We start from the raw sequence: 23759 nt of genomic DNA, 5'->3' as shown, positions 1-23759 counted from the left end.
TTATATTACTTTTTGTGTTAATTAGACATATATATATATACGATAATACACCAATTATTGTTCAAATAATGAATATCATTTATGCTCTGTCGGCGGTGGAGCATCTTTAATGTTAAATGAGTAGCTAGTCTATTAGAGAGACAGTAAAGTTATAAAAATGTAGAGACATCTGAATAAACTACATGTATCGGGGTTACCAAATTTCAAAGAGAACATGAAATGTATTTTGGGAAATGAATTAAGAAATACTTTCATGTAACTAGCTAGTAAATAAATAATTAGGTGTCACATTAGCTATAAGCACATTGTAACTATATACACACTATAATAGGACACTTAGTAGGTTATTATAAAAAAGAGTATCTATAAGCTAATGCTGACAACAACAAGATATATGTATTAAGATATTAATATTATATTAATAAAAAATATTTCAACATAATGAATTTCAAACATTGTCAGGATGATAATGATTCCTACACTGTACATGAAAATTAATTATAGAGAAATGAAAAGTTTGAACACCTACCTATCTATATTTCTAAGGTCAAAAGATTGTAACTGTCACCACGAAGCAGAATTTACAATGCGATGCTTATTTAGTTTCACACTCATTTCAAAAGGTAAAAAAATCCAGAAAAATAATTAAACAATTATAGAATTTTGATTTCGGTCAATACATGGTTATATCGACCACAGAACAAATATTGACCTCGGACGACGTCCTCAGTCAATGTTTTTCCTTTGGTCGATATAACCATGTATCGACCTCAACAAAATGCCATATTTGTATAGTATCAATGTAATGTAAGGCCTTAAAGGTTAATGTACTTATTAATACTATCATGTTAAGTTCACTTTTTGCTGTATACATAATTTATCATGATGCATTGGATATAATTTATTTACCATTACATTAATTAATTAATAGATTAAATTCTAAATTAGTACACTCATGCATTTTTTTTTTTTTTTTTCAGCAAGCGTTTAGTCAGATTACAACTCACAATTATATACAACGGTGAAGTAATAATCAAATAGTACACTTAGTCTATATTATACAAAATACAACAATCATTGTACATTCATATCATCTAATGCTATCTCCTCTTAACAATTTCAAATCTAGTTGAATTTGAGAATATGTAATAAATTACCAATTTTGCTAAATAAAACAGGATAAAACAAATTATTTTGTTGACAATTTTGTGTTAATTTGTGTGGATTTATTACATTTATTAAAGTTTTGTCTCCAGTGGTAAGGTAATATGAAGATTTATTTGCCCTCAGATGTGACATCAGATCGGGTAAATAAATCTCCAAAACAAGATTAATGCCACTAAGGGCCATAAATGTATGTCATGAAAAAAATATTAAAATTGGGGCTAAACGATTAAGGAAGATAATATAACTATTGTATGTTAATGTAGCTATAAAAGCCTTAAAAACTAAACCCATTTAGTTTCTTCAGCTACTGAGGGTATTTTCTTCAATAAGCAGCTAACAAAACTAATTGAAATCTTGGATATCCCCATCATGTAAAGGTTATTGCATGGCTTTCAAGTAATATAGGATTAAGTACACCCTAATGAAGTGAAACACGATGCGACACCCCATATAAAATCAACTTAAGCAAGATTCAATCCTTAACAATGTCATTCATAGCAATAACGTAAAATAAATAATAGTCATCCTTATTAAAAGATAATTAATATAAATGTATACAATGTAAACAGTCCAATTAAATCTTCACTCACCATGAATCAGGAACAAATAAATGAATATTTGAAGAAAAAACAACAACTTGTATTTGTATAGTCTAAGCCCTTCAAGTGCAAAAAACAATGTTTTTACTTTTCTTTAACTGTTACAGAAAGTATCATTTTGGGTCGGTCGGGTAACCCTAAACAGACATTTTTTTTTTTTTTTTTTTTCTGGCCTAATTTCCTGCGTATTGCCTGTGGGCTATACAATTTTTTTACACTAGAAGTTGCCTAATATGGGCTATGTGCTATCTGCCTCTAACTATATGTTACTAAATACTGTATGTTATTGATAACTTTGCTTGTCTTTGAGTAAACCTATACTGTAACTCTTCAGCCTATAGACTAACATACTATTAAAAGTATATTACCTGTGGGTAATCTACCTGTGCACGTTATCTGCTATTTGTTTTACAAAATTATAGAAAATGCATGAGTTTACATCCTGCGGGAATACCCCAGTGCCGGTAATACGCAGGAAATTACGGTAATGTATCTGATGTACTTCAATCTATACCCTTTTAGATTATGTTTTGGTGATCTAAATAACTGGACATAAAACGTTATTTCCAAAGAATCAATTTGAAAAGGGTTTATGAATCAATAAATAAGTAGCAAGACCTCATAATCAAACAATGCATGGAGGTACAAAATATAAGATGTACATTGCTATTAAACATATCGTCAATCAAGGTCACAGTGACCTAATTTTGCTAATTGCAAGCAGGACTGCTTTAGATATCTTGAAGCACAAAACATTACTTTTGAATTACTAAACAGTGATTATTGTGTTTCTGTAAACTCTTTCAATTGCATTCTGTATGTTACATAAACAGAGTAGCAAATGGAAGAATTTATGAGCCAATTAACAGTAAATTAATTTACAGATCAATTTGATGAATATATTCTACTATGACAGTCACAGAGTGATGTAATTGTGGACAGCTACAAGCTTGTACCAGGAAGATGCTTGCTCATGCAGCAAGATCATGCTCCGCAGTACAGGTGAGAGATATAAAGGTATACTTCATTTGCATATCCAGGTTATAACTCTTAGAAAAATGTTAACGAATTAGGATCACAGCAAATAAGGTTATTGTCAAAAACGTCTATAATGTCCTTCCTTAAAGGGAGATGTTCTAGATCTTCTTGAGGAAGACAAATAAATGTCCACAACCCCTCGAAAACACAACAGCCTTTTTCACATATTCTCAAAAATAATTCACCTTTTTTCCTTTTTTTTTTCAAATACCTTTGTCCAATTCTCATTCAATAAATCAAGTAATAATACATGAAAAACGATTGTTACTTACAATGATGAAAAGAAAAATATTTTGTTGTAAATGAAGAGAACTGTCGACAAATGGTTTAATGTTCATTGTTACAATGAAAGTTTTATCATTTCATATCACGAATAATTAAAACAAAGAACAATTAATTTGTAGGTAAACTTAACAGCAGTAACCCTAACTTACTTAGTTTTGGGGTCTAGTATTTTTGTTTGTTTGAGGGTCCATCTTGAATGGAATGTGGGTTTGGGCTTATTCTTGAGAAATGATAAAAAGCAATCTTGTAGAAGAGAGTTGGGGACTCTAGAAATCAACACTACCTCCAGCAGGGGAGATTCTGGCTGCTCTGGCATGCTACTCTCATCTAAGTATTCCTCCTGTTGAGAGATAAGATTATCACTTAAATGTTATTCTGATATCAAAAGACTCTCCCATGGCGTCTCCACAGAACATGGAGAAATTCATCTTTTTGATCATTTTTAAGCATTGAGTGACTAGTTTATGTCTTTCATCATTTGCTTTTATGATCCTCATTCCCAAAAACTTGCATCAGACTTATCACCAACATACATTAACCTTTTCACATGCATCCTATTTGATGTTCATCGCCCAATAAACTGCTACAATATTCACCATCCCCATAAACTGCTATTGTATTTACCATCCCATAAACTGCTATTGCATTAATCACTCAAATAAACTCTTATTGTATTCATCACTTCAATAAACTGCTATTGCATTCTGATTCACCACCCAATAAACTGCTATTGCATTCATCATCCCCATAAACTGCTATTGCATTCATCATCCCCATAAACTGCTATTGCATTTGTCATTCCCATAAACTGCTATTGCAATCATTACCTCCATAAATTGTTATCACAATCACCCCCCATAAACTGCTATAACATTCACCACCCCACAAACTGCTATTGCATTCACCACCCTCCTAAATTGCTAATGCACTCATCATCCCTACAAATAGCTATTACAATCACCATCCCGTAAACTGCTATTGCATTCATGACCACCATAAACTGTTAACCCCAATAACCTGCTAGTTCAATCATGACTCCCATAAACTGCTAGAGCAATCATTACCCTATAAAGTGCTATTGCATTCATCACCCCCATAAACTGTTATTAAATTTATCTCCCTTCTACTAACTGATGTTACATTTACCATCTCCACAAAAAACTGTTATATGTATATTCCTCCATATTTCCTGATCATGTTGATTTCACTTAATCACTGCTTTAAGATTCATCACTCCTGTTACAAAGCTGGTCATCACCTGGCCTTCTGTGTCAGTAAATCAATGCCCATCCCATCACCCCATTGTTATTACTAGAAGTTCATTGATGTCATCAACTGTGTTTATGATTACTACAGTCTCCATATACTCTATATAACAACTATTATGATATAACTTTCAACTCTCTAAGAAATGCTACAGCTTAGAATCCTTTAAAGCTGCAGAACCAAGTTATATGAATCTCAATAATTTCTCATTACACATGTATGTATTTTCATCTCAGATAATTATTTCAAATTGATATAATTTGTACACCATCACCTAGCTTAAATGAAGGAAAACATAAAAGAGGAATATGAATAAGCTTTACTTTCAAATCATATTCCATCTTTGCATATTACAAAATTAGCTCCCTTGTAGGAAGGTATCGATAGTTACGTCATTATTTTGTGTGCGCAATGCATGTCGTTTTCTCCGAAAAGTTTGACGTTACCCTCGCAAACATGTGACATCACAATCAATACCTACCCACAAGGGTAGATATCTCTAATATCAAAATACAGATAACCAGGGGTATATTAATGTAGTAAAACATACTTGCCTCTATACTATATGGTAAAGAAATGAATCTTATGTTGGAAAAAGATTATGAAATTTGATTTTAAGAATGCACCCAAAATGCTTTTCCTTAATAACATTGCCTTTACTTACTTTTGTGTTCTATATTCCAAATAATATTTTGTATATCAATATCCATGAAAATAATCTTTGACAAGGCAATTAGGTAGTCCTACCCACCAGAAACTTGCCTCCTTCATGAAAGATGAAGACTTAAGCAAGACTGAGCAAGATTTCGCTGACTGGATGGTAGAATAATTAATTATTATCAACATACAAATAGAAGGTTTGACTGTTAATTAAATACTGGTGATGATATATACAGTCTTGTCTGATGAAAATTAATTGAGTATTCAATGGTTTTACATTATACTTTGCACTACAGAAATTAAATCAATACAGACTGGGAACAAGAGGCTAAGAGGGCCTGTATCGCTCACCTGGTTTGTAATGCCAAGGAATATGTTCTGAATACAGGTTCGTTGTTACTTTTCTGAGAATTTGATTATTTACCTTTAATACCCCTATTGGGCCCTGCCCCTCCTGCCCTGAGGGGGTCAGAGCCAAAACTTATACAAGTTCTGTTCCCCTTCCCCCAAAAATCAGAAATCTGAGAAATGTAGGACAAAATGGACATTTAATTATATAAGTAGAACTTGGAGCAAACAGAGAGTTGTCTATATTTATTGTAAATATTGACAGTATATATCTTTGTCAATTATTTGAAAGATGAGTCTCTGACTCAAAGTGTACTGGCTTGATTTACAATGAAAACAATCTTTATTACTTGTTATATTATATCAATAATTTAAATGAACATCAGAAGAACGTCATATTCTCTACCACTGCAACATATCACAAATAACTGGAATACTTGTGACCAATCCCATTGTACATGTATATAACGGTATTTAAAGTTATTATAAAATATATTCATATTAAATAAAAAATATATTTTTCTACAGTATTTTTAGAATTATATCAATTCTGCAGACCACCATAAGCAATGGGTAACAAGCGAAGGGAAAACTAGCAATTGCTGCTTTTACAATATATTACATATTATAAAGAAACTGCAACAAAAATAATTTAATAAATTGAAAAGTATTTAAACAAACCTCTAAATCTCCAACCACTTAAATATGTTTTCTGTGCCTGTAGTACTTACATACATAGCAAGGATAACTGTTTACACTAGAAACATAAACTAATAGACATTTTGTCATTCTTATAAACTTAAAGATATTGTACCTCAAGCATCGCAATCTCAATACATTAACTGAAAAATGTTAAAACAATTTTAACTACACTAAATGCAATAAACATGACAAATAAATATCCTCACTTGCGTGCGAATAACTTTCATATTCCTTTAATCTGTCATATTACTTCCAAGAAATTGAGATCTGTTACTACTGTGAAATATATTTAAAAGCTTCTAAAGGAGTATTGAAGTGTTCAGCTTCAAGGGTAGTGAGACTTAAGCTTAATACTCGACGAGTGAAACTTAAGCTTCTGGGGGAGTGAGACTTAAGCTTCTGTGGGAGTGAGACTCAAGCATCTCTGGGAGTGTGACTTAAGCTTCTGGAGGAGTGAGACTAAAGTAAGCTTCTAGCTTACAGGATTACTTCATACTAGACTTCAGCTTCCCTGGGAGTGAGCCTGAAAAGTTTCCACAGGATTGGAATTCAAGGTTAAGAGGCAGGAAATGTTGTGACTTTTGCAGATGTAAGGTTTCTAGGGAAATTTTAATTAACTTCTTAATGGGGAAAGTGAGTTTTAGTCTCGCAGAATGTGAGACAAAATATGATGAATGTGAATGTTTGTGCAGACAGCATGACTCTTCAAACCATGTATAAAGTAGAAAATCTGAATATCTAATTTGAACAGCGATTAAAAATTACATCATACATTTCTAAGTTTGACTGTATCTACTTTACACTTTGTTAGAAGAGATGTGCTCTGGGAGATGGGATATATTTAATATGTTGCCTTTTGTGAAGAACAACACCTTCCACACAGACCCATGGGAAAACAAGAACATTCTGGTAAGCTAAACTGCAAAGTAAAACAATCAGGCATGCACAGTCATATGTCTAAAAAGCCTTGTCTGAAAATTCAAAGACTAGGATTTCTAAGAATAGGACAGCCATGATATAAACTGATTATTATGAATCAAAAAGAATGAGTGATACGATTATAATATATTCAAAGGAAGATAACCCTTAATCATTTACAGGCAGAAATGTAAGGTACAAAGCATAATATTTCATATCATTAGATCAAATCAGTCAATTACCAATTAGTGAGATATATACATTGCATTCAAATCAAAGACATAGGTAGGTAATACTTAACTTTCAGATAATTAGTATTTGTCCTTGAGAGAACCAGCACATTAACATTTCAACTTGAAAAAATAGTACTTGACCTTTACATAAATGTAACTTGACCTTCAGGGAATCAGCACCTTAACATGAAGTTTAACTTGACCATGTGACCAATAACACTTGATTTTTAGACAACACTTGACCTTGAGAAAAGTGGTTTTGTCCTTGAAAGTAGAAGCCCTTGACCAAAAGTAAATTTGAACTTTCAATTGACATTTAATTGACATAGATAACACTTGAAAGTATAGTAGCACTTGGTTTTGATGATGGTAATTATTTCTTTACTTTGAAAGAAGTAGCAATCAAAATGGAAAAAAACACATTTCAATGACAGAAGCAGTACTTGACCTTCAAGTGACCTTAGAGAATTAACCTTTAACTTTCAGTAAAAGTAGTAAGACATAATTTGATAGAAAAAAAAAACACTTAACCTTATAAAGAAAAGTAGCATTAAATTCCTGGGAGGAAGCACTCAAAATTGGTTGTAATTAATAAGCTAGACCAAGTGTAAGATATTAAATTTTCTTTTTTATGCACTGATATGCTGATAAGTACCTACTAATTCTTAATTTTCCTAAATTACAAGAAGACAGATCAGCTAGCTAACAAAATGAAAACATGAAATGGTGGGGTTTTGATGAGAATCAAAGAGCTGGGGGGAAAAAAGAGCCCTAAAAAATTCTACAAACAAATCTGATACAACACGTACCAACAACAACATGCTTATGAACAAATGAATATACAACACCATGTAGCTAGAAAGACATCCCAGAACTACAGAACACATGCTAGTTAGGGCTGCCAGCTCAGGTAATACCAAACAAGTCTATCATGGCTCTACCTCATTAAGAGTTTATCTGTAAGTTGTTATTTTCAGTGTATTTTCTTAATGCAAAATTAAATGAATAATACAGAATTATGTACGATACCCTTTTTAAATGATTCTGATTTTCATGTCACTTGTTTGTGTTATTTTTCTTCAACAATTGATGGTAACCTTTATTTATTAAATGAAAATCAAATCAGAAACATAACCTGCCAACCAGAAAAGATGACCATTCTTGAATAATCATATCACCAAACTGGATTTTAAATTGAATTAAATTTGAACATACTGGCAGCCCCACATACATGAACACCCATGCATAATCTACAACACCATGGCGACGCACCAGATCGTTTGAGAAGGTGGGTGTTTCTGCGACAGGGCTCTCCATGGAACTGTACTGACGCTGGCGCGTTGAGGCCTAATACAAACATCAGTTGAATCACAGCATTATCATAGCAAAGATGGATTTATCCTTATATGATACACATTAAAACAACAGTGAAACCAAATCTTCACCAAATAACTAACCAAATAACTAACCAATATGTAAACGACCAAATATAGGACCATTTTCTTTCTTTTTTTGGCACTTTAAAATTATACCACCAGATCAGATAAAATGTGGAAACTATGATGATGACAATACAAATGAACTTGTATCGTTAATAAGCCTTGATGTAATTATTTAAATTGATACCCTTCACTGCCAAGACGAATGTATTGATGACATGGTTCTTCAGATGATATCTAATTCCTTTGAAACTTTACTCACCCAGTAAATCTTGATTTCTCATGAATTAGATTTTAATGATCTATTAATTGTGCATGCTTTTTAATTTTTAAATTAGCAGTATCTAAAATTGAAAAGTCTGAAAAAAGTTTTTTTCGGATTAGCTAACACTAATAGGGTCAACTATACTATTAATTTTATGTTTATGTTAAATAATTAGTCATAGTGGATGGGTTATACCCCTGAGGAACTGGAGATACATGTACCATATGGAATATAACAGTATGGTAGGAATGTTGTGTTGATACTTACAGTTCTAATACTGGATCCATCTGTAGCACCTTCTTGGTCCTCTTCAACACCAACCCTGAAAATAGGTAATTTCAAATCATATGAGTGTGTGGTTCTTAACAGATGGTGCTCTGAGATCTAAAGCTGACAGCTGATTTCTTATCCTCTCCGTTATTTTGGTATGATTCTGTGGTTAGTTGCTTATTTTATTTCACTTTTTCGAGGGGCACTTTTAAAAGCATAAATTGTATGCTAGAGTACTCAGTCTAGTAGAAATTAGTGCTGTGTATTGCAAGGTATGTGACGATACAATACGTATCATGATACAGATTTCACAATACGATAAGGAATCGCAATATTTTGATAAACACTTTGAATGTTGTGGTGTCATTGTAAATGTGTTGTTTGGTTGGTTGTATTTCCGGCATATTTTAACTTTTGCTTACACTACATTACAACAGATGCAAGTTTTATTCATTTCCCATGTTCCGTTACTAGATTTAGTAGACAGAAACTTGAAATAAGACCAGCAAGCAGTAAGCCACTCAAGTTTAGTGTTTTGCTGCTCGTGGGATTCCGCCATTTTGATACTAACAAACGTTTGGCTGACGTTAACCAAGAAAGATAATCCAATGTTCAATTCTTATTTTTTAGGTATCGCGATACTAATAAATTGTATACTTTGCATCACCAAGCGATGCAATACATTGATGCATCAGTGAATTGTTACACCTCTAGAAATTGTAGAAATTTACTATATTGTGCTGAGTTCTTATTCTGGTTGTAAATGAGCCTGGGAGGCACATCATTTACATGATGCTTACCTGATCTGCAGCCACTGTAATATAGAGTGGTGACCCGACCACAGACAGCCAATGAGATGTCAGTATTTAGTCACATGATACTTACCTAATCTGCAGCCACTGTAACATAGGGTTGGTGTCCCCACCACAGATAGCCAATGAGATGTCAGTATTTAGCCACATGATACTTACCTGAACTGCAGCCACTGTCACATAGGGGTGGTGACCCCACCACAGATAGCCAATGAGACGTCAGTATTTAGTCACATGATACTTACCTGACCTGCAGCCACTGTAACATAGGGGTGGTGTCCCCACCACAGATAGCCAATGAGATGTCAGTATTTAGTCACATGATACTTACCTAATCTGCAGCCACTGTAACATAGGGGTAGTGACCCCACCACAGATAGCCAATGAGATGTCAGTATTTAGTCACATGATACTTACCTAATCTGCAGCCACTGTAACATAGGGGTGGTGACCCCACCACAGATAGCCAATGAGATGTCAGTATTAAGTCACATGATACTTACCTGATCTGCAGCCACTGTAACATAGGGGTGGTGAACCCACCACATATGACGACGGTTACCAGGACGACCATCATTGTTGAGGACACCATCAATCTCCTGGCTTCAGATGAAGTGTTCCGGATAGACAGAGCAAAAGCAATGGCTCCTCGTAGGCCTGGATAAAGAAAGAATGATGTTCTAAATATTGTAAAATATTCATTCAAGTAGGTCCTTCCAATCTTCAGAAATAGTCAGTGATTAGTAAGTTACTGGCATGTATTTTTAGAAATTTTAATTATTGCTTGGAAAAATCTTATGCAAATATATTTTTCAATGATATATGTTATGAATTATTATTGATAAGAATAAAAATATTCACGAGTAATAATCAATAAATTGTAATCCTTTGTTAAATTGTGTTTCTTTGATATGTGTAAGAATACGTTTGTTCATGCATACAAGCTTATTTTAATTCAACAAACAAGAATATTAATCAATCAGGTCATCAAGCATTTTCCTCTAAATCCCCAACATACATGAATCTGTTACTTACCAGAAAACATCATCATATTCATGAAGGAACTTTTGATTTTTTTCCGTCGGCCAAGATTGAGTAATAGTGATAATGGGTAAATATTACAAAACCTCGCTACAATGATGGCGAGCTGGATAAGGTCAAGGTCAAAAGTTCACTGATATAAGTTTGGAAGTGTAAAGACAAGCATATGTAATGAAATTAATTCTACATATTCTGACATTATCATGATATAACAATTAAATTATTAATAATTTAAAATGTATTCAAACAATTTGATATCAATTCTAAGTGAAAACGGCTTTAAAGCAGGTCAAGGTTATTCATTTCAACAACTTTGGTAACCATCCATTCTACCATTGGTGCAATATCATGAATATGGTCACTTTATTATTGGGAAGAAGTTGAAAATGTAAATTATTTACAAAATTATCTATAAAACTTTATTATCAATATTAACAGACTGAAGTGTGCAATCAATATTATTAGTGCTGAAACGGTTAGTAAAAATACCAACCGGTTAACCGGATCGGATTAATCGAACCGTAACCGGGTAACCATAGCTGTTTACATTTTTTGTAAGTAACGTTAACGTTACAGTCGTACGTACATCGGTGCCATAAGTTTGTCATACTCCTCCTGGATTCCATAACAATCGCTCACATCTTTCAGGAAACAATCATTTGACACAAAGAATTATTGCTTTGAACAATATTTATTTTGTTTGTTTTTGATAAAACCATGATGGTGATTGGAAATAAATGTAAACACTTACAATGTCAAAGTTGGCCTACTTCCTGCACATGGTTTCTTTTGCACATGGGCACTTGCACACATCGCACTCACTGGAACGTTTGCATAGAAGCCAAGTGAAACCTAAGCGTTTTAGTGACTACCCAGTTTCCGATAACAACACTTTTGTCGTAACATTTTTAATTTCATTTCAAAATTGCGCTTATGAAAGCATATTACAGGAATTTCATTACTTGGCGAGGAGTATTTTTGCTGTATGAAATATATATGGCGGTTATCGGATAGCTAAAATGCTAACCGGATACAAGCTAGCTCAAACCGAACCATGAACTATCCGTTCTAGCACTTATTATGATACATTGTAGAACCTTTTTCCAGTTTTAACACAACAGTAAAGCAATCACAATATAATAGATTAAATGAGAAAGCATGATTAATTCTGCCTTCAAGGATACAAATGTGGAGAGTATGAAGCCAGCGTGCCACTTCTGTGCATGGAATGTGAATATAGAAACACCCACATAGAGAAAGACAAAGTTTTCTGCCAGGAAATTTGTCAGCTCAAATAGCTAAAATACAAAACAAAAACAGAATAATAAAAGTATAATAATGATAACATTATTTTTCTTTTTCTTTTTTTTTTCTTCTTTTTTCTCTTTCTCCTTATTATCTCTCCTTATTATCAATCAATATAATTAATATTATCAATTTAACAACAAAATACACAAAATAATATTACATGTAATATTTCAATGCCAATTTAAGTTTTAACCCACCATATCTTTGTTTGTTTGATTATTCTAATGTCTTATAAACAGCCAGGGACATATAAGGATAGCCTCCCATGCATGGTGCGTGGTTTTGGGAGACTGTGGTATGTTCGTGTTATGTCTTTTTGTATAGTGGAACTGTTGCCCTTTTTATAGTGCTATATCACTGATGCATGCCACCGAAGTCGACACCAAGCAACACACCTCACCCTGTCACATTATACTGACAACGGGTGAACCAGTCGTCCCATACCAAATCCATTGTATGTACCCCTCATAGTCTAAAACCAAATCTACATGGTTTGGTGTATCTTAAGAGATTTTACTCTCAATACAATAACATAATCAGACCTTGTTGTAGTGTTCCTCTTAAAACATTTGGTATCGTGTGCCTTACCTGTTTTGTTCTTTGTTTTGATTCCAATGATAAGTTGTTGAAGGTATAATGGGCCTGCGTGATTCCACAAAACAGGACCGCTACAATTCCTGAAATATCAACAGTAAAAGGTATAATGGGCCTGTGTGATTCCACAGAACAGGACCGCTACAATTCCTGAAATAGCAACAGTAAAAGGTATAATGGGCCTGCGTGATTCCACAGAACAGGACCGCTACAATTCCTGAAATAGCAACAGTAAAAGGTATAATGGGCCTGCGTGATTCCACAAAACAGGACCGCTACAATTCCTGAAATAGCAACAGTAAAAGGTATAATGGGCCTGCGTGATTCCACAGAACAGGACCGCTACAATTCCTGAAATAGCAACAGTAAAAGGTGAAATAGGCCTAATTTGATATTTCACATATTGGAGAATTATGAAAATAATTATTATACACGTAATAGCTATAAAGTTATTAAGAGCCTGTGCAATTGCACAGAACAGTACATCTTCAACAGAAAAAATGACTTTATCGTAAAGCACATTATCACAGACCTTAGGTTGATCTCACTACACTCCGTTATAAGAATAGCAGAGCGTAGTGAGATCCACCTTGAATCTATACCAAAGCTTTAAGCACTGGCCATTACCTTTCTTTATAGTCTGATGGTCTTACCTGTGAGCCCTGCAGCCTCTGCAGCTTGGAATGTACTATATGACATGAGGAAAAACAAAGCTGTTTCCAACAATGGAAAGTCCCGGATCTTGGTGAATTTGGTAATGTGGAAAGAGTTAAGGTATTCTCATGAAGACTGAAACACTGACAGAAAACTTATATAAATCATACAGACAGGTTTGTTAATGGCCTTGTAGACTAATATTAATGTCATAGATTAAATGAAAGGTCACTTCTTTTTATCGTTTTTATTGACATAAAGACATTGCTACAAACGTTTAAAGGTTCAAACTTAATTTTCAGCTGGTTCTCAACTAAAAAAATTTCTAAATGAAGACTTTTTATTTTCTTTGATGGGCATTATCAAATATTTCTGATAATGTGTTTTTTTTTTATTTCTCAATTATGTTGTTATTGTAACAGTAATATTTTCTTTCAGAAAATTCTAATCATTTGACTTTTTTTAAACAACAATTTTAACAGATTAAATAAACATTTGATAATTAAACAAACATTCTTCATATAATTTTTTTGTTTAAATCAATTTCCTTTTACACGAGAGATGAAGAATGTTTCAGGTTAATTTCAGGTGAAACTGACATAAAAATTGATCTGAAGTTTTTTTCATGTGAAATTGCAGACCTAAATTTCAATTAATTTTCAGGTGAATTTCGGGTCATGAATTTTTCAGGTCAAATTGACCTGTGTATTTCTGTAAATATATACACTATTGTTGATTATGTGTCTATATCAGAATTTGAATAAGATCAAGGATATGACAGCGGTGAGACAGCCGATAAAAGCTCCAATGGCAAATGCTCCAGCAAATATTCCCACAAAGCTCCCTAGGGATTTGAAAAAGGCGTTGGCACTGAAACCAGTGCTGGCATACTGTCCATATGTCTCCACAGACCTGTTAAAAAAACCCATTATCTTTTAATCAGGCAAAGTGAAGACGTCAAAGTACTGAAGTATTGAAGGGAAGAGCAAGTACTGAAAGTACTAAGAAGATCAAACTTGACAGAAAAATATGTTAAAGACTTCTAAATGAGACAGTACATTAGAAAAGGTTTGATATAAAAGGAAATAGCTTTGAGTACATGTACATCTACTTTGTAGGTACTTTAATTACTGATGTATAAATAAAGCATTTTAGTATGAAATAAGATCTTTGATGGTGAATGTTACTATAACTGCAGATATTAAAGGTATTACTGCTGCAGTATACTTTTATTTATAACTCAATAAATTTAATCCATAATATTTCATAAACAGATATCATTGGAGAATTCCAGTTTCTTTTTTAGAACAGAAATATTACAGAATATTGAATTAAAAACCAATGAAAATGAATGAGAAATATAATGCACGTATCGATAAGCATTCATATTTTTTTTATCAGAAATGATTATGTTTTAGGCAAATGTGTTATGGCCTAGTTATCAATGATTCCTGGGAATATTTTAGCACTAGTCTTGTCGATCACATCTTGTAAATCTATTAAAAATTTCAAATATCCTTCATTATAATCATTGTTGGATCTGATCTAATATTCCATATTAATCCATACACTTGTTAAAGGCATACAGGGAATTCATATCACCATATTTTACACTGTCTTTGCATATTACAGAGTTAGCTCTCTTGCAGGTAGGTATCAATTGTTACGTTGGGTTTTTTTTGTGAGCACTATATTTATGTCATTTTTTTCGAAAGTATCATGTTACGCATGCAAACACATGAGGTCACAATCAATACCCACCCTGCAAGGGCAGATAACTCTGTAATATGCAAATACAGAATATGTATCCAAAGGTAAAAAAGGACAAATACATTTTGCTTTTTACATCATCAACTCTTGAGTATGTATATGTTACGACATCACCAAACCACAAGTATAAATTGTATAGCTTAATGTGATCAAATCAAAGTGTGATTTTCAGTTTAAGTGATGATACACAGCAATACAATGTCACACAGCTTTATTCCAAAATCTGTTTATCAGGTATGAGTTTCCAACATGATATTACCCAAGGTTCAAGTATTGCAGAGATCTAGATAAAAGCATAATTATAGCAATGCCTACAGTCAATCAAATCAAATCTACAGGCCAGTGGCAATTTCTTATGCAGTGTCACTATTAGAATCAGACTTTGTAAGTGTATAGAGAGTCAGTATCTTAAAATGTCACATTATGAAATCAAGTGTTACAGCATTCTGATTAAAATACAGATCATTAGCATGACTACGTTGGATAAGAGCATCTGACAACATCACATTAGGGGTCATGTTCAGGTAACCTTTGGAAATGGCAAATCAAAATGCTGCTACCAGATTCTTGTCTGGGGAGGAAACCGTTAAAAAAGCTGTCAGAATTATCTTCATTTACGTAGTCATCTCCCCCAAATAGCGCAACAAAGCTAATTCTATACTGTACTCGGACAAAATGGTATTTTCAATTGATGTAGCAAGGTTTAGAAAATACATTTGATCTGATGTGCAGGTGGTATAAAAGTCTTCCGAACATGACCCCATACGGGATTTTTTTCAGATCCTTTTTTGAATAAAGTGGTTATAAGGGTCTGTATTTTAATCAGATTGGTGTTACATAGAGATAAAGGTGTTGATAATGGAAACAAACATCAATACTCTTAACATATAAACAAAAGAAATATAATCATGATTCAAGAACACCTTAAAGGTGTTTTGTCTAAACAGAAATCACAATTAAGAAAGACTTGCACTTGAGAAATTTATGTGAAAGTGGGTAAGTTTTGAAGTAAAGAAAAAAATATATTTCTGTTGTGTAACAGTAAAACATGGTTATAAGAAACCACTATGGACTATAAAAAATATATAGCTATAAATAGTATAGTTCATTATTTCTAACATGCATCTTGCAGGAACTTTGACAGAAATTAAAAGTAATACAATTATTAATGTATATAAGTGAATCAGAATGTGCTTAAGTATGTTCGTGTCTTACAACAAATTGATTATTATCAAAACGAAATAACTAGCATGAATCCAGGAATTACTGGAAGCACATAAATCAAAGATCAAAGAAAGATAATTAAAATCTTAACTTATGACATGATTAATCTAAACTTACTCAGACAAGACAATGGCCACAGCATCGTTGAGGACACTCTCTCCAAACACAAATGCAAACAAGTCTACATCTACCTTCAGATCACTAAATATAGCCAGCACAGTCACTGAAAGGCAAGAAAATCTAATTACACAACAACATTGGTGAGGTCAATAATAGTTTGTTATGGTGAACTAATGCTGCCCCTTTTGCCAATATTGATAGGTTTAATATGTTCCATACAGGAGTACTTAAAGCATTTGATAAAATTTCTGCTTCGTAAATTAACTCTACTTCTACCGTGCGCATTTCAAAAGAATTTTTAAATGAGGAAATTTTCTCTATGTATCCCAAGTTTATTAAATATCTAAGTTTAACAATCTATGGCGTAGAGATTATTTTAAGATTAATTTGTACTTTGCCAGTGGTTACATAATTTAAAAGAAATCATCGATACTCCAGAGGTACCGATCACTTACGATCTCTACACACCTGGACTATCTCATAATGAAATTGAAGGCAGCTAAGTGGAAAACATTTGACCAATCACAGATCAGCAAAGATTTCCTTTGAAGACTACAGAGAGGGAGACGCCTAACATCAAAGCCACATAGTCAACCACAGTGTACTGTTATACGCCTCTTTTGATGTACATCAAACGACTTAATTACCTGTTCTGTTCTGTTGCTTCAAGTTTTACTATGAGATAGTCCAGGGGTGTAGATACCGTAAGTGATTGGAACCCCTGGAGTATCGAGGATGTTTAAAAGAATGCCTCCCAGAAATGTTAAATCACTTTTTAACAAATATTCGAGACTAATAGTGGAAGACATGTTTTAGTAATAAGAGATAAAAATATTTAATGAAACTACAAACCTGGATCAGTAGCAGAGATTATTGCTCCAAAGAAAAAACAATCATTTAAACTGAATTTTATTTCCATCAGCCTTGTCAGTCCATACATAATCCCACTGTCAGTAAAAGATTACCAGGTATTAGAGAAAATATTAATATGATAATAGAACTGCATCAAGTAGGCTATTTTGTCCTTCTAGGAGCTTTCATTGATGCTAATTTTCAGAAGTATTGGTGATAAGAACACTTTATATTACAGTATATTAAAATATGCCAGAAAGTTCCATAGCAGTAATTATATAATTACAGTAAAGCATTACAGAAGTTAAGTAAAGTTTCGTAATAAGTTGATAAAAGACCTGTTCCTTAACTTCCGGTTCTGGTATGGTTTCTCATGGAGAATTTCAAGTTAAGGAATTCCTTAATTTTTAAAAGTTAAGAATGTCCATGTAACTAGGAGCTTAACTGCTCTCACCAAAACCTGGTGTGTCTTTAAAAGACCATAGCTTTTAATAGGATGTAATTTAAAAGCAAAATAACAAACTCAGACCCTTTATTTATATTAAATAAATGTTAATCAGTATTTATACTTACCCTACCACACAACATGATATTGTAGTTCCTATAAATGCATATGTCATAATGGCTCCAAAATTTCGGAAAAAATGTCGCTGAAATATAAGAATGAACATGTGTAATGATAAATCATGCCTTTCTCACTTTTAACCAATTCACTGTTGGAGACACATTTAAACTCTTCTAAACCAAAGACTAAACCTGTCCATCAAGAAATTTCAGGGATGAATCATAACTTTCTATGGATCTAACAGGATTAGCCCATTAGAATTTAGATAGATATAACTTTATGTTATTATATTCATTGTACAGCATTTGTATACTACATACCCTTTTCATACTGTAACCAGCTTCAAAAATAATGAATGGCAGCATAATGTTGAAAAAGAACTCGGGATCAAATGTCACCTGGAAAAAGTAAACAAATAATTACCAGTACATTGCTAGATATACAGTTTTTTTGTTTCTTTTTTTTTTGTTCAGTTAATATGGAAAAAACAAATCCTCTTATGTGCTTTTAGAATATAATATTCAGAAGCAAACTTCAAATTTCAACAATATCATACTCTAAAATTTGAAATATTTCCATAATAAGTTTAGGCCTAGGTATGCCCATCATCTACTAGTGAAAACCTTTAACAATCTGACAGTTTGTTGACATTTATTTTATACAAATGAAAATAATCAGACAATAATTGACAAATTAGGTTTGCAGTGACATTGTTTTTGTTTGAATGCCATCATTTCTTAATCATCAACTGACATTTAGTTACATACCATATTCGACCAAATAAACGCCGCTTATATATTATATATAAATGAAAAAAAAAATTTTAAAAAATAAGGGGACACATCATAGAGCCTTTAATTTGGGCTGTATATATATAGCCATTCATTAAGTAATTGTGCTAAGTATTTAAAATCAATTTGCAACAGAAATCAAATAAAGAAACCTACACAGGTCGAATATGGCATATACAGATTTACTGGCATACATGAATTAATGTACACATTTACAATAACAAATGACGCTGGTTTTAAATATCAACTTTGTTATATTTACCGCACGGACAATAGGAGCCATTTGTTCATTTTCATTTACTATTCCCCACAAATTGTACTTTAGGGAATGGGTTTTCTCTGTAGAATTTTCATCGGGGCCTAAGTTGAGAATGAGAGATGATGGTGGCTGAAATGCATGAAATGTTCGATTTCCAGTCAGCATCACTTCCGGGGTCTCTGTGCTCGCTGAACTGCCGTATCGGATCACCATGCCTACAATCATACCTACAACAAAATTAAAAGAGGCCAGGTTAGTGAGGTTACCAACAATTATTGAGCAAAATGAATTTATACTGGATGTTCAATAAACAGGGTCCTTCTCAGGTAAAACAGGGTCCCTCTGTATAAATCGAATGGATTTCATAAAGCACAAACATTGACTGAAACAGATTTTGTTTTTACACTATTACTGAAGGTTATTTCAGTTAATTAAATAAATGATTAAAGCATTTGTAACAGCATTACTAGGTATATGTATTCATTTACATAAATATATAATTAAGGATTTATAAGTGAGAAGGATTCGTGACTGTCTCTTTACATTACTAACACCACGCAAGACGCCTATGAACATAGAATAAAAACCATTTTTCTCAACAAATACTGTCTTATCCAGTCAAACGAAACACCAATGTAAAGTTTGTTAAATTTCACAACGCTTATTACTTGCTTTAAGGACAGAATATTTAGAGGATACACTGTATGTCTTAAATTTTCGTTAAACAAATACGACAGCTCATGAAATGACAGCCCGCTTCAGAATGTAACCCGCAAGCTACATCAAAGGCTGTGCCGACGGATATCAAAGGAAAATCAGTCGTCGCCTAACGTCACGGTCAGTGCACAAACACAAAAGCTCCTGCATTGTACTTTCCCAAAACCCAGTGTGACTTATCCTTCTCATATACGTCCTTGATATAATAAAATATGGCAAAAAATATGCTAGACTTTCAATATCAAAATGTCCAGGAAAAGGGGGTATGTCAGACATTTTCTATCTTCTTTTTCTTTTATTATTTTTATTACCACTTGCATTTGTCATATATAAGTGTAATGTTTTCTGATATAACTAGTACCTACATGTATGTTTCATAACTAATATATATATTTTTATATAAACTTATATATGTTTATTGACAGTAGAGGTCTGTATCTACCAAGTGGCAAGCGAGCATTGCTTATAATTTGTAAGCTTAGATCATTGAAATCTTTAAAGTGAATAGTCGGGCAAAGAAAACCAGTCTAAATGCGTTCATTGGCCTTCCAAAAGTTCTCACATATTAATACGACGGTCAAGTTCTGCTTAGTTTCCCAGTTCTAACCATTAAAGTAAAGAAAAGTTGAAAGCATTGAAAGCAAGGCTGCATGGAAATGTAACCACGGACATAGTGAGCCGGGAGGACGTTTTAGAATTTCCATACTTTAAATTCATTTCTTCGTACGCAGACAGATTTTGACAAGAGATTTTATTTTTCCATTTCATAAGAAATTATACTGGATACATTCACACCATTTTTACCGATTTTAGCCATCCTTACCCGACTGTTCACTTTAATTACTGTGACAGAATATTTAATTTAGATTTAATCTGTTTGCAAATTATCAGTTTAATCATATAATAAATACCCAAATAAAACTTTTTCCTAATTGAATGATTTAATTGAAATAAATCATACAGGAATGCGCTATTGCAAGGATTCGCATATATTTTGGGACTCACTGATTTTGTCTGGGACTCACTAATTTTGTCTGGGACTCACCATTTTCAAAAGTGGTGAGTCCAGGACTCACAAGAAAATTATCCTACATTAATTGCTGAAACACATATTACAATGTGACTGTACTGGGATACAAAGACTACTGAATATATTTGCTCTGTGAACATGTTTCTTTTTTTTCAAAAGCTCTGCTATGACTCACTTTCACATGGTAATTATAAAAGCTTCCATTTTGAAACCGGTTTTATGTGCGAACCGCCGGCGTCATTAAATGATATAAAACAAATAAAAAGATCTCATTTTGGTATAAGTGTGATATAGGTTATACTTCTACAGGTCTAAATCACATACATTAATGATTATTATTAAGTTGCTATTGCTATGTAGTAATGATGATGTTACCGGTATTTATTTCCTACTGCACATGCTTCCGATATCAGACGCACTAAAGCAATTTTGTAATTCATGGACGTGCACCCATAAGACAATAAAGAATGATGCATGGCTAGATCTAATGCGAAGTTACCGTAAATCATAGACAATCCTGATTCGTGCACGAAGCGTAGCCGACGATGCTTGAAGAGCCAGATTGTCAAAATCGTCAGTAAAAGTATTCCAAGCAGGATTAAAATGGTGGCACTGTCTGTCTTGTGTACAGTGAGCACCTGCTCCTCTTCTTCCATTGCAACCGACATCTTGGTAGGAAAGATTCTTGCTATTAAAAACACCGAAGCAATAAACTAACAACTCAATGATGCAAAAACATAACTACACGTCATGTTGACATTGGTCTCACGCCGCCATATTGGAAACTCCCCATACAAATTATATCGATTAGTTTCGTATTTCTGTTATTACCCGCTAGTTTTATCGTAATTTAACAGTGATGCTAATAAATGAAAAATTTATAATAAGTATGTTTAATAATGAACGCGCAAATTAAGAATTTCTTATAAAATATATCTTCTTATTTGAATTGATTTAATACGAAACTACTAATGAAGGCATAATTCGTTGCGTAGTGGGTGCACGCATGAATGATCATGTTAGAAGTTTCTAGTTGGTAGAATTTGTAATTTATATTATGCGTGGTTTGGCCACGGTTCATGCATGTTTAAATAGTAGTAATCAATATTCTTGTACATAAGCTTCAGGATTTTGTATTTTGACTTACATCACAATGGTTTTGATTATCAGAAACGGTCTCAAACCAAAGAACGAAATCCTCGTCAGAAACATGTACATGTATTAGAGCTCGAGTTGCATAACGGTACACCAGACTTAGACATTATGACAGATACATGTAGGGTAAAGGTAGGGAAGTTCGGACACTGTCGTAGTAAAAGCGCATATAACGTCATTGGCCATAAAAAATATTCAGTAATGAGATGTATATCATATATCAAATTAAACTGCCAATAAAATCCAACATTTTGATAGGGTTCTCCAAAAAATATTTCGGTTAAGACGTGAAATACAGCCAGCTGAAGTTACCCACATCGGTCTTCCCGATTTTCAGAGAGGGGAGGTAAGTTCGGACATGTGGTAGGTAAGTTCGGACACAGGATTCTGAATAAGTTAGGCCTAGTGTGTGCGTTACATAAATTGAGTTTTCATTAATATCAATCAATGAAATTATCTTAAATTACTGTATTTCATTTATGTTAATTGTTTATATTATAGTTAGCATATTGATAAGTGTCGCCTCTCAAATATGCCTCTGTAGTAAAGTGTGAACTTGAGCAAGTCTACGCTGAGGTCTACGCTGGTTGCCGTGTTTAAAAATAGTAAACCAATTAATTGCATCTGTTTTGTGGTTGTTTGTTATTTTCGTTAAAAATGTATTAAGATTTAATATAAAATTTAAATTGTTTGAAAAATGTTTTAAAATTATTATCAATGTCATCACGACTTGTTTACTTCCTGATCCGTGATAGCCTTCGTGTAAGCCCCATATGTGTCAACCGCGAAACCCCAATTAGTGACAGGCCAAGCTGAAACAGGTGCACGTGAAGTTCTGCTGTCGTCTGCACTTGTTGCGCTGCAACTTGCCATGCTTTCAGATGATTGTTTGCAAGTTTTTTATCACGGAAATACCATGTACCGTAAGTTATGCAGAAAATAGCGTATTACCTAAAACAATTCTTTTTTTTTTGGCACAATCTAAACCAATTAGCAGTTCGTAAATGCAGTACATTGATTGTGTGTAACGTTATGCTACCTAAATTGGAACACTTTTAAAATATGTGTCATAGGATTTTCAGTTAACAATCTAAACTAACAATAACTGTCATTTACACAAATTAAGGTGCTGAATGGTAACTATGACAAAAGTAGATGTCTCTTTGTTTCCTGTTGCTTATTATCTGTTAAAATAATGAAAATGTAAAAAAAAATATAAAAAATCTGGAAACATCGTCGTGATACAACACTTAAAAAACACCATATATTGTAAAACAAGAAAGGCATTTTTAATGGGATATTTTAGACAAATTTTAATATTTGGCTGAAATAAACAAGTTTTTTCAAACTTTACTTAATTGAATTCAAACTTTTAAATTTATGATGTCAAGACATTTCTTAATTATACTATATTTAGGAGGTGTTCCATTTTGGGTACTTGAACCTGCTGAAACACAGGGCTGGACTGGGCTTGCTTCAATACTTTTTATTTCAAAATATATTTATATGCACTGCTAACAAGAAAACAAATCATGAAATTTTAGGTCCTATCTTAAGGCGTCTATTTGTGGAAACCATAGGAAAGTCAAGAGAAAAGCATGGATTGAAGCACATTTTAGAAACTTTTAGCAATTATCTTTAAAAAATGTTCCAATTTGGGTAGAGTGTCAGTCACGT

General features: G+C 33.0%; 1 protein-coding gene across 6 annotated transcripts in view; it reads right to left on the bottom strand.

The window, feature by feature from the left end:
* Nucleotides 1–21716, bottom strand: part of LOC138307404 (sodium/hydrogen exchanger 6-like) — a 43680-nt gene extending 21964 nt beyond the window's left edge. For 3 of the 6 annotated variants that reach the window (XR_011205984.1, XM_069248141.1, XM_069248139.1), the window contains exons 1-15: nucleotides 21427–21716; nucleotides 19184–19407; nucleotides 18451–18528; nucleotides 18139–18215; nucleotides 17566–17660; nucleotides 16711–16816; nucleotides 14371–14511; nucleotides 13599–13699; nucleotides 12940–13028; nucleotides 12228–12341; nucleotides 11038–11149; nucleotides 10506–10659; nucleotides 9188–9242; nucleotides 8489–8563; nucleotides 3373–3429 (exon numbers count right to left, since the gene is read on the bottom strand). Coding sequence is in view for 5 of the 6 variants with exons in the window: in XM_069248141.1 (XP_069104242.1) it covers nucleotides 3373–3429; nucleotides 8489–8563; nucleotides 9188–9242; nucleotides 10506–10659; nucleotides 11038–11149; nucleotides 12228–12341; nucleotides 12940–13028; nucleotides 13599–13699; nucleotides 14371–14511; nucleotides 16711–16816; nucleotides 17566–17660; nucleotides 18139–18215; nucleotides 18451–18528; nucleotides 19184–19407; nucleotides 21427–21595 (1647 nt within the window). In the remaining variant the exon portion in view is untranslated. The remainder of the gene's footprint in view (nucleotides 1–3372; nucleotides 3430–8488; nucleotides 8564–9187; nucleotides 9243–10505; nucleotides 10660–11037; nucleotides 11150–12227; nucleotides 12342–12939; nucleotides 13029–13598; nucleotides 13700–14370; nucleotides 14512–16710; nucleotides 16817–17565; nucleotides 17661–18138; nucleotides 18216–18450; nucleotides 18529–19183; nucleotides 19408–21426) is intronic. The other 3 variants (XM_069248140.1, XM_069248142.1, XM_069248143.1) reach the window with 3 other exon arrangements.
* Nucleotides 21717–23759: the final 2043 nt, after the last annotated feature.

Source organism: Argopecten irradians, chromosome 14 (genome assembly GCF_041381155.1).
Source record: "Argopecten irradians isolate NY chromosome 14, Ai_NY, whole genome shotgun sequence".
Classification (NCBI taxonomy): domain Eukaryota; kingdom Metazoa; phylum Mollusca; class Bivalvia; order Pectinida; family Pectinidae; genus Argopecten; species Argopecten irradians.
Note: the sequence above shows the minus strand (reverse complement) of the source record. Positions and strands in the feature narration are given on the sequence as shown.